The sequence below is a fragment of the Crinia signifera genome, chromosome 7, assembly GCF_055691185.1.
Source record: "Crinia signifera chromosome 7, ASM5569118v1, whole genome shotgun sequence".
NCBI lineage: Eukaryota > Metazoa > Chordata > Amphibia > Anura > Myobatrachidae > Crinia > Crinia signifera.
The window spans coordinates 141,478,172-141,497,201 of record NC_139223.1 but is presented as its reverse complement, the minus strand read 5'-3'; the positions used below and the strand labels follow the sequence as shown (position 1 = coordinate 141,497,201).

The 19,030-nt window shown below is 41.5% G+C and overlaps 1 protein-coding gene across 4 annotated transcripts in view; it reads right to left on the bottom strand.

The window, feature by feature from the left end:
* FASTKD1 (FAST kinase domains 1) overlaps nucleotides 1–19,030 on the bottom strand; it is a 34,579-nt gene that overhangs the window by 1,303 nt on the left and 14,246 nt on the right. For all 4 annotated transcript variants that reach the window (XM_083153885.1, XM_083153883.1, XM_083153886.1 and 1 more), the window contains exons 6-14: nucleotides 18,788–18,898; nucleotides 17,096–17,227; nucleotides 9,803–10,286; nucleotides 9,168–9,282; nucleotides 7,167–7,295; nucleotides 6,879–7,010; nucleotides 6,046–6,150; nucleotides 4,779–4,917; nucleotides 3,136–3,250 (exon numbers count right to left, since the gene is read on the bottom strand). In XM_083153885.1, the coding sequence (XP_083010011.1) occupies nucleotides 3,136–3,250; nucleotides 4,779–4,917; nucleotides 6,046–6,150; nucleotides 6,879–7,010; nucleotides 7,167–7,295; nucleotides 9,168–9,282; nucleotides 9,803–10,286; nucleotides 17,096–17,227; nucleotides 18,788–18,898 (1,462 nt within the window). The remainder of the gene's footprint in view (nucleotides 1–3,135; nucleotides 3,251–4,778; nucleotides 4,918–6,045; nucleotides 6,151–6,878; nucleotides 7,011–7,166; nucleotides 7,296–9,167; nucleotides 9,283–9,802; nucleotides 10,287–17,095; nucleotides 17,228–18,787; nucleotides 18,899–19,030) is intronic.

Here is a 19,030-nt window from a genome sequence, read left to right as displayed (position 1 = left end):
TGTATTTCTATAGCAGGAAGGATGTATATAGGTAAAATGTTAGTAATGCCTTAAAGGATATATGTATTCCAGAACTTTCTGGTGTTGCTCCCTCATAATTAGTTTATGAAGTATGATTCCCGCTTTACATAGAAGGACAAACTGGCCAATATAGAATTATAATGTACGGTCGGAATAGAAAAATGGGGACTCAGGGGGGTGATTTATCAAATATTGAAGAGAGATAATGGGGAGAAGTCGCTTAAAGCTGCTTCTGTCATTTTCCTGACAGGCTGTAAAATGAACGATAGAAGCGGATTTGTTGCTATAGGCAACTACTCCAATTTTTTTATAAATCTCCCCCCTTAAAATGTACACAAAACTTCTTCATGTATGTCCAGAGATAAACATATGCAATAGGAGTGAGTACTACAGCCCTCTATTCCACGCCAACTTACTCCCACACACAGGGCCCCAAATAGGGGGTTGCTGTGGGTACAGCTGTCCTGGGCCCCGGCCTCAGTGCACTGAACAAAGCAGGTCCCGGAGCGTAGGTTTATTCAACCCAGGACAACGACAGCCAATTAATATGCTGCAACGGCTTTTGAGCCGATCAGAGCTTGCGTACCGGCAGACGATCAGAGCGACTGTAGTTACGCGAGCTATGATTGGCTTACCAGCCGGTACTGCATTTCAATTGGCATCCTGAGTTGAATAAGCCTGCACTCCGGGACCTCCGGGCTGCAGCTCATTGGAAGAGGAGATGGGGGAGCAGGAGCCAGGTTACGTTAAGTGAAGTGAGGAGGGCGGGCCCAGACTGGAAAAGGAGACCCGGGCCCTAAAATTCAGATCAGAATGAACCATCATGCCACCACAATCACCACTCTTAGCTAGCTTGGCCAGTCCACTTGCATGCCATCACAAAGCAGGGTCTGACCATGTTACATTGCAAACAAAGTGGAAGATAAGGGAAAAGGCCTTCTAAATAAATGTTATTAACACTGGTAACATTGGTCCTTCCCATCTGCCATGAACAAAATCATGTAAAGTATTTCTGAGTACGTATAGCTCACAGCATCTCTGCAACATACTTGTAATATGTACAGGCTACTGTAACGGGAGGGATGGAAACCAGGTGACAGAGAGGCACCATCACACCTCATATACCGGAGGAAAAGCCAACAGATTCTTATTAGTGAGTTGTGTAAATAACATTTAAAAGATAATTTCCTCAGGTCATTCCTGTATAAAAATACTATTTTATGTTGCATGTGCAGAGCAATCTAACTATGCTGATCATATCTATCTATCGTCTGCTTGTGTGTTTCTGAAACACTGCCATCTGTTGTCAGTGAGGGAAACTACATCTTTCTCTCTCCCACATGCACAAACACAGAGGCAATCACAAGGTAGCAGACTAGCTGTCGAAGAATTTGCTTTGAGAGGCTTACTAGTTTTATGTATAGTGTGTCTGCTTTTGATACTTCTTGTAAGATGCTGCACACAACCGGGTGGCACCTAACAAACAAATAATATTAATAACCAGAGGTGGGGCTGCAGCTCAGCCCGAAATTCATATAGGAGAGATCCACCAACTGCCAGTGAGTCCCGGCCTGTGATGTTTGGAGGTGTTTCGAATGGCAGTTGCTGTGGCTCCCATATTTGATTTTTGGACTGCTTTGCAGCCCCACCTCTGGAGCAGACACTTAACTCTTCAAGTGCTAACACTGCTGTGAGAAATCCTCAAATTATCCACTGCTCACAGCTTCAATTAATTGACTTGGCTGTATTTGTTTTTATATATACACTAAAAGAACAGTCGCTGTGAGCAATGATGGCATTTCAATGGATATTTTGAGGATCGCTCACAGCAATGTTGGCACTCAAAGGGTTAATAAAAAAGGTTTGCTTGGCAAATTTAACACCTATTTCGACATTAACCCTTTGAGTACCAAGGGAATTTAACATCAAATTGTGAAAGCTGGCATATACAGTAACATAAATACAATATAAAGACAAAATATATTTCCTCAATCTGCAGTAAATGTACCTCCAATGAATGTGCCTTCATAGACATCCATCATATGTAAATGTATAAAGGACAGCCAATCCTACAGGGTAAGAAGTGTTCTATATCTCATTAGAGATGACACTACAGTGAGTGAGCTAGTGGGGGATGAACATACTGTCACAGCTGTACACACCTTGCATTGCGTGAGACATACAGTAGGTGGGTGGCTGCAGACTAACCCGTTGGTCAGGAATGGACACCATTCTTCTATAAGAAAGGACTTTCTGGGAGCATAAGTGGCGCACAGAGGTAACAAGTGTACTGAATACAAAGTAGCCAGTTACAGTACTCTTATACTAAATATCCTAGATGAGGGGCCTCAAACTATTTTGCTCTGGGACCCCATCAGACAATAAAAATAATTACGGGACCCCAGCAAGTTACTGCAGAAGGCAATCACATCACATGTGTAGTCAGCAGACAGCCCATACATGGTAGCATTGAGGAGGCACAAAATGATGGGAGGAGTCTAAAATAACAGACAACTCAGATTTATCAGACTCCTTGAATCACTGACTGAGATTAGAAAAGTCATCAGCCTGATGGTCAGCAACATAGAGTCGTGACCACATGCTGAGACGGTCAGGACCCACAGTTTGAGAACCGCTGTCCTAGATCTATAAAAGGTCTACAGTGAATGACAATAGGACAGTTGTTGAAATGGCAAGTTAACATGTTGGCAAGTTAAGGTCACCGGCCGGTATCTCCGGCAGCTTAGAGGTCACTCTACATTTCTAACAAATTAACCCTAGAATGTCTGTGTGCGTGTATGCTGAACCAAACACTGGCCATTCTTCATGAAGTTCATGCAGGAAGATGCAGTGTTTTCTGCTTTTGCTCTTATTAGGTAGTTCTATGTATTAAATGTGCATCTATAATAGAACTTTGGAAGCTGAATTATATATTTCTAGCTAAACTTAGAAACCTGACCTACCAGCTGTTATATGTAAAGTTCCAGAGAGGTGTACAGGTTTCCCCTTACATTCACATAGGTTTGCTACTTGAATAGAGGTTCTTGGACTAGACTGTTCTTCAACACCAAGAAAATAACAATGTAATAAGAATGCAATAGTATTCAGCTGTACCTGAACTACACGGTAACCCAAGATCTCCAAGTGCTTTTTCATCATCACATATGGTCCTTTCAGTTGGGAAGAATATTTGGCGATCGCCCTGGGACCAAGCAAGACCACTGCAAATCTAGAACAGCAAAATTATTAATTGAAATATTATATATATTAAGTGTCCTGAAGACGTGCTATATGCCCAAAACCAACAGCAGTAAACTTTTACGTTTTTGAAAAAGTCCCGGAGTGACGTTTCTCTTCTTATTACTGCATCATAGGACAATACGTAGAGGAATGATCATCATGAGGCTGATGGAAATTTCCGGGTGAGTGACTACATTTACATTCCAAGTTCCTGTATATCCCTGACCTGCTGCATGATCCTGCTCACCATCTGATCACCTCAAAGCTTCTAAGGATATTAACAGGTATCTCGGAGCGCTGCGTGTGTATGTGTATATATATATTCATATCGGGCACATTGTCTAGTGTGTACCAGTAATCACAAGCTTTTGTGGGTTGCCTTGCTGGGTGTGCAAAAATACGGTCAATGACCAAGGGGAATGCAGCCATGAACTTTAACTTCTCTATTTTATCTGGCTCTAAGGTTTCCTACATCTCCCCTGAAATCAGTTTACACACCTCTGTAAGCGCACTGTACAGTAATACCGTGTTCTCACTGCGAGTGAGAAATACACAGCTTTTACTCGGCATTAAAATGCCGGGGACTGCAGGGACTGACCCCCGTTCTCACTGCAAGGCAAATTCCCGGTTGAAGAAGTTCTACCCAGTAATTTGCCTTTTAACACAGGTTTTTATGCAGCGAGAACGGGTCAACTCTTGTCTGCATACCCGGATATCAAACACGGGTAAAAAGAAGGGTTTTACCCGTGTATGAGATCCGGGTATGCGACCCGTTCACACTGCAAAAAAAACCCTGTTAAAAGGCAAATTTCCGGGTCTACATGCTAGACCTGGGAATTTGCCTGCAGTGAGAACGGGGTATAACTTCAGTGCTGACAACAGTTATGAAGTCTTATGGGCTTTCCCACAGGACATGACCAGAATTTGTGCTGCACTCATTACGATGGCTGATGCCTATTACACACAGTGCGATTCGGACTAGCTTTCAAATTGATTTGGACTATATAGTCAAATTGAATCAAAATCTAAATTTGATTCCGATGCGCGGCATCAAAATCTAATAGAAAAATAGACTGTGCAGGCAAGACTATATAGTACAGATCGGTACTATATAGTCAATACCGAATGTGTACACTGTGCATGCGATATGATCCCGATCGAATCGGGATTGAACAGAAAATGAATTGCACAGTGTGTATGGGGCTTTACATAACTAAGCTTCACACAGTTGTCTGCGCATGGGGAACGTTATCAATGCCACAGGTTGCAAAGTGCCACCAGCAAATTATACTGAATTAAATACTCCAACCCACCAATACAAAATGTGGCAAATGTAACCAAAAAAGGGACATAAAATGCATCTTTGAGTTGCAGAACAAATAACATAATAGATTGATTTATAGACCATTTACCGAGTATTATTCTGACTTTACCTGTCATTAGTAGTTGTCCATTAAGGTTGTTAAAAAAACATGAAGATTCAGGTGGGGCCAATACAACAAGTGATCATAACTGACCTTTGAGCGCCTTGGGCTAGTGGCGTGTTTTCCTGTAGCTGATTGCCAAGTTCATGCTCTTTTAACCAGTTAGTAGAAATACTGTCATCGTCTATGTACTCAACTGGCTTTCTGTTGCTGTCCAGAACGTATTCAAAATCTACAAACACAATAGAGGACATTATGGGCAGTGTCGCACTGATGACTTCCACAATCTATTAGGCCGCTAACCTTCACACCTGCTAAGTCTACAAACTGATTTGCATCTGACTTTCCACTGCAGCCTTGTGGTAGGTGCTACAGAAAGTGTTCTGAGGGGAAATAAGGGTGGAGAAGTAGACAAGTGAAGTAAATACCCATAGCAATCAAGCAGCTTCTAGTTAGTATTGTACATTCTCTAAAATGATAGGAATAAACGTATTGTTATAGACAACTTCTCCACTTACTCACATATGTGTGAGTTATTTTGTTTCTGTGCAGGGTAAATACTGGCTGCTTTATTTTTACACTGCAATTTAGATTTCAGTTTGAACAGACCCCAAACTTGTAACTACCTCTGCACATGTTACATCTGCCCCACCTGCAGAGCACATGGTTTTGCAGCATTAGAGAGATTTTGCGAGCCAAACTGAATTAGGCCCAATGTGCATTCTGTGTAGAACATTTTGTTGCTGTCACTTGTGCCTGTTGACCTGGTGATCACTATTTAACTGTAGTCGCTTCACTATAATGGTCTATAGCCATTGCCAGAATTGTATTAATCTATGAAAGAGTATGTACATAGTTGTGATGTCTTTGTGTACTTCCTCCATTGGAGAGGTTATAGCGTAAGCTGCCAGGCCATGCCCTTGAAGGAACACTTTAAGTCTTGAATCAGATCTCTGTGCCCTACCCTTGAAGGCCAACATAACCCAAAACAGCTTCCCTTATCAGACTGCCCTCTTGATGGTATTCAATGTGTGGCGATATTTCCGACAGGCGGAAACATCGCCACGCGTTTATTCAATGCGGCCGCGGATCGGAGAAAAGGGTTGACCATTTACCAGCCATTCTGGCCAACGCAGATCCTACTTTTTTAAAAGCCGTATCTGCATTGGTGAAAATGGTTACTAAATGGTTGAATTTGCAGCCGTGTTTGCCGATCCGCGAGCTATCCGTCAGTTGGATAGATTGAACAGATGGAATGTAAATGAGACCTACTATCGGCAAAAAACTTTAGGAAATAGTGGCTCGATTGAGTACTCCCCGATGTTGTATTTAAAGAAATCATTACATCCTACAATCTTACCAATTGAGTAACTGTATGGTGTCAAGACAGACATTTTTATATAATTTGTTCCTCCGAGAAGTTCTGCCAATAACTGATGAATGTGCCGGTGTGTGGCCGTTATCTCTGCAGGAAGGAAGCACAAATAGAATAATAATTTCATTTTATGAAGTGTACGCAATGGAAACGCACGCTTTATGAATTTTGGAAGTGCCACCATAAAATCAGCGTGTGTATAACGCTGGGCGGAGTTAACTTAACTCCACCCCCCCCCCAAGCTTTATACACACACAAAACACAGCCCAACAGATCTGAACAGCCCTTCCACCCCTCTCCATCGGCAAAGCCCGGGCCCCCCGATTGTAACCTGTATGTACCCCACTACCACTCACCCCCATCATAAAGGGCCCCTCTAGCCACAGTGCGCCAGTACCCACCACCCTGCTAACCAGTGATGCTGCTGCCCGCCCCGCAGAGCATTACAGGGAGTATGGAAGGGGACGCGGCGGCCGCACAAATTACCTGCGCCAGCTGCCAGGAGAGGAGACGGGATCCCTGCTCTGCGCCGGTACCCACCACCCTGTCGCTGGCCGCCCAGCAGAGCATTACTATGGGAGGGGATGTGGCACCCGCACCAATTACCTGCGCCAGGTGTTTGTGAGTCCTAACAGACCAATTTAATAATATGCTATTTTGAGCCCCCTGCCATGGTCCGCCAATAAGCCACGCCTCCAGAACCTTCCACCCCGCCCTCCAAACACTTGCAAATATATAGATATTGGCTCCTCCAATCATTGGTGAAAAACCCACAAAGTGGCTTTAATACATCGTGGGAGAGGGTTCCGATCACTCACCTCTTCTCTGCATCTGTTTACAGAAGGAAGAATGAAACCATGGAATCAAATATTCTGGGTGCTCAATACAGACTGCCCGATTTAGCTTCATGAGAGACACCCGTATATTCATGCTATGATTAGGAGCAAGGACTGAAACGTAAAAAATTTATCAATTGTGTGTACAGTATATTATAATGTAAAAACATTTTTGTAGAAATTGAATTGTCTGCAGATACAACATAATTAGCAGTCTCATATAACACCCTCCCCAATTCATTCTCAAACTATACAATATTATAGGCTTACTGTTTGTAGATGCATCCAGTTTGCTTAGGAACGAAGTATTGAAAATTGCTTTGATTAGCTTTTTCGGAAAATGCCCAGACAACGCAAAATTGAAACCCACCAACGTCAAGAAGGAGGGACTGAATGAATCTACATGCAAAGATATAGAGCAGAAACATGGAAATAAAGAACTGGTCAACATGTAACTTAAATAACAAAATCTGCAAGAGGTGTAAAACAGATTATCCCTCACTTAGTGGTGCTTATATCAGCACTCGCCAGTTGGGTGAAAACTGTTCCCAGTATACTGGCTTTGTATAGCTCCATTGGGGCTGTGAACAGGAAGACCAGTACAATGAACAAATCTCATCTCAGACAGTTCAGACTCTGCTTGAACCCATTGCTCCCACTCGCGCAGCAGCCGTGTAAGTGCCACAATTCCTGGGAGTGCATTAATAGGCAATGCTGCCAGATCACGTCCAACAAGAGAGCAGAATTCATGCTGCCCCATTATCAATCCAAACTGTATGTATTTGGGTTAGTTTGGTCTAAAATGAATACATCAAGTGTTTCATACTAATTTGCTTTAGATACAACGATTTTCTCTCTTCAGCATGCCCGCAGCACTCTGCAAACCTAGGGCCCGATTCACTAAGGCTCGCTAAGCAGCGAGGATTCACTACTTAGCGAGCCCTCTACCGCCGCAAACCGGGCGATGGAATGCCCGCACCCACCTCTGAGTGAAATTCCGTGCCGCCATACGAATGGATGTTTAGCATAAAAATCCATTCGCACGGGAGCGTACAGCGCAAAAATCATTCGATATTACCTGCTCTCTGAACTGATCTATATTCATGGCGTATTGCTCAGAGAACGGGGAGGGCAGTTGACATCCTGTAGCATCAACAGGCATCGGCCCACTCACGTACCCATGGGAACACCAAATGTTTTCATGGGGACACCCATAAAATGCTACAATGCCTTCCATTCCCTTGTGCCTTCCCCCGGACCACCTCCATCCTGTTCCATCCTGTGTGAACGCCTTGGCGACTGAGCAATGCGCTGTAAGTGTCCGCACAGCGGTCCTGCACATACGTATATTAGCATGTCAAGAGACAAAACTCTGGCCACCAGAGCGAATACACCGGGGACCGAACGTTACTGTATCAGGCCCCTAGTTTTCCTGTTCTACTCTTTGACTTCCACGGCTTCAATAACTCTGGTCCTCAGTGACATGACTGCAGAAGAAAAGGTTACTCCTAGTTGCTTTGAACATACCAACACTCAAATTCTCAACTGGAGATAACTCAATATAATATAGTATAATAAAGTAATAATATTTATTACACTTTTTTTTTATTATTGTGTAATAAATATTATTACTTTATTATCTATGGTTTATGTATTATTAAGCGCTACTTGGATTGTGTTATCTGTAGTTTTTGTATTGGAGGCAGGCATACCTTCATCCAGTGGCTGCCGATATACACATTAATCTAAAAGCACCACCTGCTCTAGCGCCCTAGACACTTTTGTGTGCAATTCTCAACTGGGTCTGACCTGTTGGCCTGCAGAAATGGGCCAACAGTACATTTTCAGTGAATGAGGTGTGTATTGAATATCCAAATGGTAAAAAGGGGCTGTAAGGTTTAATTATCTTAACAAAGTACTGTAATCTGGTATAACATGAACTGGAGGGCACGGTCATGTTACTTAATATGAACTATGGCAGCATAATGTGGTAAAATATTAACGGAGGTGCATTGCTATGTGGAATAATATGTAATGGGGGCACTGATGTGGAAAAATATGAATTGGGGCACAGCATACTGTAAGAACAGTGGGCATTACAGTGTGGCATAATATGTAATTCATTAGCTGCGGTGATATAATGTGGCTAATTGAATTCCCCTGTAAGTGATAAAACTGGATTATTCTAAGTATAAACCTCAGTGATTGGTATAAGTCTCATGGATTGATTTGGACACACACAACATAGGAATAAAATACAACTATACTTACCCAAATGATCTAGCACATATTGTATGCACAAATTAAAGAACTCATTTTCTTGAGAGGGTTCATAATTCAACATACCGAAAGGACGTGTAATTAAATAAATGTAGGAAGGATGAATCTGTAACATAATAGACGTATTACACAGAAGAACGGAGAATGACCACACAGGAACAGGTAGGGGAATAAACAGAAATAACTCTTCATTTAAAGATAGGCGTGTGCCCCCTATAAGTATTGCAGTGCGTGCCTTAGGGCTACGCTGTGGGAGTCAGTCAGAACTGCAATTTTCGCTTGTTTTCAGGGCGAATTCGACTCCCCTATTCAATCCAATTGCTGAATTTTCACCTGGGAGAAAAATCCAGCATCAGCTAAAACCACGTGGATCTGTGAATTTGCCATGAATGCACATAGTTTTGGAGAATTCGCGCCCGTTTTTGCAAAAAAAAAAGGGCGACGCGGCATTGAATACTGATCGGTGAATTATTGCCGAGCCAGGAATTCCGGCCCGGATTGGCTACCCCCCTTAATATTGTGTCCGTGGTGCTTTTCTAGAGTGCTAAATTAAAAGCACAAAAGATGGTCTGATCTATCTGTACATATCTGTAGATGACAATATTAACCTTACATGTAGCTCTTACCTTTGCAATATCCTTCATGACCACAGCGGTAATTTTCTCATAAAAAGAACTCTTTACAGTGTTCATTTGCATAACGAACACAGAAAACTGGGTAACGTTTTTCCAGGTCACCTGATCCAGCAAACGCAGGCAGCTTTCCAAAATTCCCACTTTAAGCTCTGTCGTCATCCAATGCATGGTCTCAATTTGCCTTACTTCACGTAAAAGGTGATCAACGTCCTCCATTTTCTGGATTCTATCTAGACCATAGTGATTCACTTTCTGCAGCAATTTCCTGTACGTTGCAGATTCATACTTAGTAATATGAACTTTCTGCAACTGTGTGAGACAGACCGCCATCTTTTCCAAGCTTGGTAACGTGCATTGTGGAATTACAGCATCAATCTTCTCAATTATAGCTTCATCCAATTGTTCGTTCGGCAACAGGGATAGGGATCTAAACATTGCTGCCACCTCAAAAGGTTTGTAACTTGATATTATATTCCTGCAAAAAGAAAGTTTTGTGAGACTCTTACATAGTTAATATGCTAAAAAAAATTCCACCTATAAATATGTATTTTAATTATTGTAGTTCTTCCCTTGTACTGTACTTTATCTCTTAAGCCGAGGAGAGTACTGTACTAATACGTCAATCGCAGATCAGGCCTTTACGCAGCACAAGAGATTCAATGCAAAGGAGAGACCCAAAGAGAGTGTTTTCACCAAAGTACTATTCAAGGGATGCGAAAGCTTTCTTTTATATTAAACTGTAGAACATATTTTTTTTTTTAAGGGCTCAAATTATTTATTCTGTTTGTGGATATTGATCATACTGTACATTATTCAGTAATAAATGTACATTCCACCGAAAGTCTGTTAAAAATATAAATATAGTTAAAAGGGATTATTTATTTACAGTTTCTTATATAGCGCAGCAGATTGCGTTGCGCTTTACAATAGTAGACAGTGATAAAACAAACTGGGTAACAACAGACAGACTTGGAGGTAGGAGGGCCCTGCTGCAAGCTTACAATCTATAGGGATATAGGGGGAAACATAAGGACAGGCACCAGTAATAGCAGTTACAAGTCCAGAAGGGAAGCTATATAATACATAAGTGCCTCGGAGGGTTATGCATGTAGAACTTAAATATGATAGGCTTGCCTGAAGAGGTGAGTTTTCAGGGAACGCTTGAAAGTTTGGAGACTGGTGGAGAGTCTTAATCTGCGTGGAAGGGCATTCCATAGGATGGGAGCAGCCCGATAAAAGTCCTGTAATAATGAATGGGAGCTAGTGATCCGTGCAGAAGAGAGACGCAGATCTTGTGTAGAGCGTAGTGGTCGAGATGGGAGATATTTTGTGATAAGTGCAGAGATATATGCTGGTGCAGTATGGTTAATAGCTTTATAAGCAAGTAGAAGTGCTTTATATTGAATACGGTAATATACAGGCAACCAATGGAGGGACTGGCAGAGCGGATCAGCAGACGATGAGCGTCTTGCAAGGAAGATCAGCCTAGCAGCAGCATTTAAAATTGATTGCAGTGGTGAGAGTCTGTTCTTGGGAAGACCAGTTAGGAGACTATTGCAATAATCAATGCGGGATATAATGAGTGCATGGATAAGAGATTTGGTAGTGTCTTGTGTGAGATAGGGTCGTATTTTGGATATTTTTTTTAGATGCATGTAACATGATTTGGAGACAGATTGAATGTGGGGAAGAAAGGACAGTTCAGAGTCGAGGATGACCCCTAAGCAACGAGCTTGTGGGGTAGGGTAGATTATCGAGTTGTCAACAGCGATGGAGATGTCAGGATGGTATCTGTTCTTAGTTGGCGGGAATATAAGTAATTCCGTTTTGGAAATATTCAGTTTGAGTTGGCGACAAGACATCCAAGATGAGATGGCAGAGAGACAATCAGAAACTCGACCCAAAACCACTGGTGACAACTCTGGGGTTGATAGATAGATTTGAGTATCATCAGCATACAAGTGATACTGAAATCCGAAAGAGCTGATTAGTTTGCCAAGAGAGGAGGTATAGATTGAGAAGAGCAGAGGACCTAAGACTGAACCTTGCGGAACTCCCAACTGACAGAGGTAATGATTAAGACCTAGGGAGTGTAATGTTTGTAAGAGAAGAGAGTGATCGACGGTGTCAAATGCAGCAGAAAGATCAAGAAGAATAAGTAGTGAGTAATGGCCTTTAGACTTAGCCGTTACCAGATCATTCACCACTTTAGTCAGTGCTGTCTCAGTGGAGTGTTGAGAGCGAAAACCTGACTGAAGTGGGTCTAATAGGGTGTTAGAGTTAAGAAAGTTTGTGAGGCGAGAGTATACAAGTCTCTCCAGTAGCTTGAGATATAGGACGATAGTTAGAGAGAGAGTTAGGGTCAGAATTCTGTTTTTTTTAGAATAGGAGTTATCACTGCATGTTTGAGCAGAGAAGGAAAAGTACCAGTAGTAAGAGAGAGATTGCAGATTTTAGTTAAGGTTGGAATAATCACAGGAGATAGATTTTTAATGACTTGCGCAGGTATAGGATCGAGAGGAGAGGTAGTAGAGTAAGAGGATAAGAAGAGTGCGGATACTTCCTTTTCATTTGTGGGCTCAAATGAAGAGAAAGTGCCAGAGGGTAGAGGTGGGAAAGAAAGAGGGTTAGAGGTTGTGGAAGAGCATACCATTTCATCTCGGATGTTATCAATCTTGTCCTTAAAGTAGGAGGCAAGTTCTTGTGCACTGATGGTAGCCGGTGGGGGAGGGTACAGAAGAGACTTAAAGGTGTTAAAAAGTCGCTTAGGGTTGGTGGCATGAGAAGAGATGAGAGATTGGTAGTATGTTTGTTTGGCAGTGTCCAAAGCATTGCTGTAGGAGTAGTAGCTAGTTTTATATGCGAGGAAATCAGTCGTACTATGAGATTTGCGCCATTGGCGTTCTACTTTACGTGACTGATTTCGTAGTTGTCTTGGTGTGCCACGGTTGGCATCTAAGCCTACGTGGGGTGTAATGGGTAGCTGGAGCCACGTCATCAAGGGCTGTTTCAAGAGTCTGGTAGAGGTGGGAAACAGCAGAGTCAGGAGAGGTAAATGTAGAAATTAGTGAGAGCTGTTATTGCAGGGAGGTGGTAAGTTGTGGAAAATTAATTGCATTAGTATTTCTGTGGGTTATAGTAAGCTTGCATGATTTCAGTGTCAGTGAGCTTGGGGTAATGGAAGAGAGTGAGAGGGTAATGAGATTATGATCAGAGAGAACTAAGGCTTCTCCAACATCTCTAAGACTTGTGCAGAGAGAGTTAGATTTGGATGAGTTATTTTGTTTCTGTGCAGGGTAAATACTGACTGCTTTATTTTAACACTGCAATATAGATCTCACTTTGAAGTAAAACCGCACCCAAATCTAATTCTCTCTGCACATGTTACATCTGCTCCCCCCCCCCCCTGCAGTGCACATGGTTTTGTCCATTTGAGAAGGAATTTGCCTTTGCGAGTGAACCAGAATAAGGTCTCTAATCCCCAAAACCTGAGGATGCAGTCATTTCAGCTACAGTGACATCATTGCCTCCCCATGTATGAATCCATCATTACACAAAGAATTTCTGCAAAGCAAGTCTGCCAGCCTATCAGTGACACTGACTGCTTTCCCAGAAAGAGACCTGCCTTCGCTCATGGCCACCAGCTACATAGTGGGGAATAGGTGCCAGACAAGTCAGTAAGATGTGGAAACCATTTAGTGATGACATGGAGGTATATCTTTAAAGCAACATAATCCGGGATACAGTCATTGGGAGGACCCTATTAAGGTCTACATGCATTGGGTCATGCACTGAAGATCGACAGGCCTTAGGTCAACACAAGCATTAGGTCGACAATGAGAAGGTCAAAAGGTCAACATGAGTTTTTAACTTTCTTTTGAGCCAACATGTGCCAACAGGTGGTATTTTAGGCTCTACCATCCACCACAGCATGGTGGGAGAATAACATGAGGCACCGTGCCTGAAGCATGGCGAGCCACGCGGTACACTTGTTGACATTTGGGACAAAAACAAACAACCTCATGTTGACCTTCCAATTATCAACCTAATGCTTGTGTCGACCTTCAGAGCCTGTCGACATGAGCCATGTTGACCTAAGGCCTGTCGACCCAATGGATGCCGACCTTAATTGTGTCGACCCAATGACCCATACCCCCAAATCCACACCCAAAACTGGAAACTTACGTTTCTGCTTGGTCCACCATAAGCGGATGCATTTTGACGGTGTTGGCTCACGGTGGACAAAGCGGTGGATATAGGAGAGAACATACCAACTAAAAGGTACATTTACTAAATGGGTTATACTGAAGATGTGATATTGTCCAGAACAACCAGATTATACCTATTATTTTTAAGAAGGTGTTAAATAAGAAGTAGAATCTGATTGGTTGCTATAGGCAACACCCAATCTTCAATAAAACTCCCATCTTTGTAAATGTACCCCTCCGAGGGAACCCAGAACACGAGCTTGCGGCGCTGTCTGGCGACTTTGCTCTGTTAAGGACTGTCCATTGCCAATTCTTGACACTAGCTACATTCAGGGCCAGATGTATCAAGCTTCAAACAGTGGTACAATGGAGAGAGTGATGAACAACCAGCCAAACCACTCCCAACTGTCATCTTACTGTCTGGGTTTAAAAATGACAGATAGGAGCTGATTGTCTGGCTATTCATCACTCTCCACTTTTATCGCTTTTTGAAGCGTGATGCATCCGGCCCTCATTGTACGAATATTGAGAAGGAAATTTACAGAGAAATCTGCTGCAATAGGAGTCTATGAAGGATGACTCCTTGTCTCTAAATATCCACAACGGAGGTTTCGTTTCTTGTTTGTTAGATTTGGTGTTTTTTTTAGAGAGGTTGTGTTTAATATCTTGTGAGGAGGCCCAATCCGTACCAGTTACTGATCTTTGTGTGCGCAATTCTGTATTGGGAGGTAAGGAGAATACCACACAATGATCTGGATTGGAAGCTGCCACCTTGAGTGCATTAACCCTTTGAGTGCCAACGGTGCTGTGAGAGATCCTTAAAATAGCCCCTAAAGATGCCAGCGCCACTCACAGCAACTGTTCTTCGTTGGGTGAAATATTTAAATAATTTGTAAAAGAAGATGGACGAATGATAGAGGACTCCCCCTGTAAAAGATTTATTAAAACATTGGGGTCGGGAGGTAAACGTTTGTCTAAGATGTATCAGTTTCTCCACTCCCATTTACAATCCGTGGAACTGGGGACTCTAGAGTCAAAATGGAAGGAGGATATTCCCCTTCCTGATGAGGCTAGCTGGAGTTTAGCCCTGAACGGACTTAAAGATGCGACCAATTCTATGCGTGTACAACAGATACAGTTTAATATCCTGCATAGGATATATTTGACACCTGTCCGTATGAAGAAATATATAAATTCTAGATCAGATAAGTGCCCTAAATGTGGTATAGCTGCTGCGTCCTTTATTCATTTGCTATGGGAATGTAAAATAGTAAATCTTTTTTGGGGTGGGGTAGGCAGCATTCTAGAACAGATTGGTATTCCAAAAGTCGCTTTGAATAAACTCAATATGATTTTGGGGGTATGTAGGAATAACGAGAGATATGAAACAGCTGTTTAAAAATCTGACCTCACTTGCTAAAGTTATAATCGCCCGCCAATGATTGTCTTCTAAAGGCCCGTCAGTAGCCGAATGGATTATGCTGGTAAATTCCACTAATAGGCATGAGAAATTTGTATATGCATCTCGGGGGGGTGTCTCCAAAGTATTATAGGATATGGGTTAACTGGAATCGCTCGACATATTACAGTGTGTGTAACGATGTAAAGGAATAACTAGGTTTCTTAATAAGTGGTATAGTATTAAAAGTAATATATAGGTTGTGTTGTATTTATAGGGGTGTAGTAATTATAGAGGAAATCAACACGGAGTTAAAGGAGAGGGAAGGAGAAAAAAGTATTTACGTGAATAATAATAAAATTAAATGATACACCATGGAGCAACAACACTTAAATATTTTCCTTGTTTTTTTGGTTTATAATGTAGAAAAGTAACTACAGACAACACAGGTCACTTTCACTAGATAAATGGTTGTAAGCTCGTTGGAGCAAATAAACACTATATAAGATTGCATGAGTGGTAGAACATAAATATATTTGTATTATAAAGATTTTTTTTTTTTTCTCACATAGAAAATGGTTAGAAATTGTTGGGACTTTCGAGACTCTATATACTTGGGGATTGCCTGTCTAAAGGTGGAGTGACACTGGCGATACGGGTGGATAGCTCCTATATGTATGAAGGCATGATAAGGTGGGAATTGGATATAACGAGTAACGATCGGAAGAATATTTAATAGTCAATCTGATAATCTAGATTTAAATACAGCCAAGAAGATGCAACTATAGATATAGATATATTGTACAATGGTATGCTTAATGTACTCGCTGTTATGTATGGTTTTGTATTGTTGTATGTTGGTATGTGTATATGTTTAACTGTTCTTTTATATTGTAAAAAAACAAAAATAAAGACTCAATTAAAAAAAAAATATATATTTAAATAAACTTCCATTAATTGTATTTGCATTTATTTATACTTCGTTGTGAGCGGCGTTGGCATTTTTCTGCGGACATTTGAGGATCACTCACAGCAATGATGGCACTCAAAGGCATAAGAAAGGGAACCACTGTCATCTTTACTATCTTTCTCATATTTTTATGACGACAAGAGGAAGATCGACATGAATTGGGTCGATCACTGAAGATCAACATGCATCAAGGTCGACACACCTGACGGTTGACGTGGGGTTAGGTTAACAGGTTCATTAGGTTGACATGGGCAAGGTCAACAGTGAAAAGGTCGAAAAAACTTTTTTTTTTTTTTAAGAGTTGACATGTGCCAACAGGTGGTATTTCATGCCCTACCATCCACTATGGCATGGTGGGAGAATAAATAGATGTGCTGAGCATAGCGAGGCACCGCGGCCAAAGCATGGCGAATGCAGCAAGCCATGCGAGGGGACGTGGTGCAACATCACGTTGTCCATGTCAACTGTGTCGACATCCGGGACCAAAAATAGGGGGAGAAAAAAAATGTTGACATTTTGACCGTCGACCTTGATGCATGTCGACCTTCCTCTTGTTGGCCCTATGACCCATACTCAAATCAAGAATGAACTAATAAATCCCCTACTGTATATAACTTAAGAAGCATGAAAATAACAGGTGACTGATGAATCATTGTGCTTTGTAAACTGCATATTCTCTGATGGATAAAAAAAAAAAGTAACCTTGCCTTTTTAAATGCATTCCTAGTTGTTTAAAGAGAGCGGCATTTTGGTACTGTAGTTGCACCAAGCCCTCCGTTATGTGTTTCAGTTGTGCTGGTTTACAGACCTGCAGGTGCTGCTGCAAGAGGGAGGCGATCCTGAAGAAATAAAACAAAAGATGCAAAAACATGTCAAATCTGATAATATACGTGAGTAAGGGGCTAATACATCTTTGATCGCTAATTAGAGAATTTGCTAAATCGATTATCGACAGACTGTGCATGATCATAAATGCAATGTGGCCGGACTTGACTGACAGGAAGTGAAAATCTCCTGATTTCTAGGTGTGTCTGAAAAACGCAAACGTGCCCAGGCGTCTATGAGGAGGGTCTGTGATGTCAGCACTGACCACTCCCACCGATTAATGGCTGGGTCAGACCTGCTCACAATCGCCGAGACTACAAAAACCTTTCGATAATTCTGGATTGCATACGGATTTGTGAGTCAATGGCTCCGCTTGGGTGGTGGCTTTCTCCTCCTGCATATTCCCACATTAGGGATCCATACTGAACTAGCACATATGTTCTCTACTTCTGTGCTAAATACTTATATAATTGATATTTCTACCTTTGCCAGCCTCTATCATCAACAGTTAAAGACTACACAGCTAGCAGAGTTTCACTGCTTAACAAGAAAAGTGGTGCTGCTATCTTCCGATCACCACCATCACCATTTCTGCATAGAATAAATTGGTTTGATATTGGAATTTCTATTGCTGCAGTGTTAACTCAACTGTGCCTATTTATCTCGCAGTATACACAGTACTGTGAATTATGTCTGCACTAAGTAATCATAGACTAAACACACACTTTATGCAAGCTAAAAGAAAATTGGAGTGTCCTATAATTTGTCAGTCCTAACGCATGAGTGAAAATAGAAACTGCTTTTTTTTCGGGAAATCATACTTATAAAACAATCCTAGGTAGTATCTGTTACATAGAGGCCAGTTTAAGGTTGGGTACAACCTCTACCACCTATATCATTAAATATATCAGCGTAGGTCATGAACAATATAGGGCATACACACTGAACAATATTGTTAAATATACCGTTCAGTGACATCAGCCGACCCGCTGAACATTCAGTCCTTCAAGATACATAAAAAATTTGACTGCATGTTGAGACAACAGGAGGGGCATAAAGAGACAACAGGAGCGCGCGTCGTCAACGATACAGTGAATACACACTAGGAACATAGAATTTGACGTCAGATAAGAACCACTTGGCCCATCTAGTCTGCCCCTTTTTTTAAACGTTACCTCAAACCATATTTTATCCTTACGCTATACGATATGCATTGTAATATCATTAATGTGCATATTGCTTAACTTTTTTAGTGTGTATGCACCTCTACAAATGTGTACCTATAATTAGGAGCACCATAACTAAACAAAACTACTACAATAACATGACAAATAAAGGCTTTAATTTTCCCACTGCCACCAACAATTCACAATAGATTGTGAGCGACACCAGCATCACATCACATATGACACACAATCACAATCTGGCTTTAATAATGGTGTGAATAAAATATTTCCTAGCTGTAGTACTAAACCAGAGTGCTCCCAGTTTGTGCTGTGAATATGGCATAGTATTTTGCAAAAAACCTGCACTAAAGAGAAGAAAGATTTAAAAAAAAAAAAAAAGGATGTTACTTGTGGATGAGAACGGGATTCGTGCATTCGGTGTCTTCCATGGTTTTCAAAATAGTAAGTAATTGGGCAAGTTGAAGCTCATCTGCATAGGTCAGCAGCTTCCCTTCCAGTCTGGGTGGGGAAGAAAATAAATGCCATAAATTAAGAAAAAATAAATAAATTAGTAGACAAATTTGCTATTTATTTTTGCACGGTACACATTAAGCTATAAGAGAACATGTAGGAATATATTTTTAATACAGT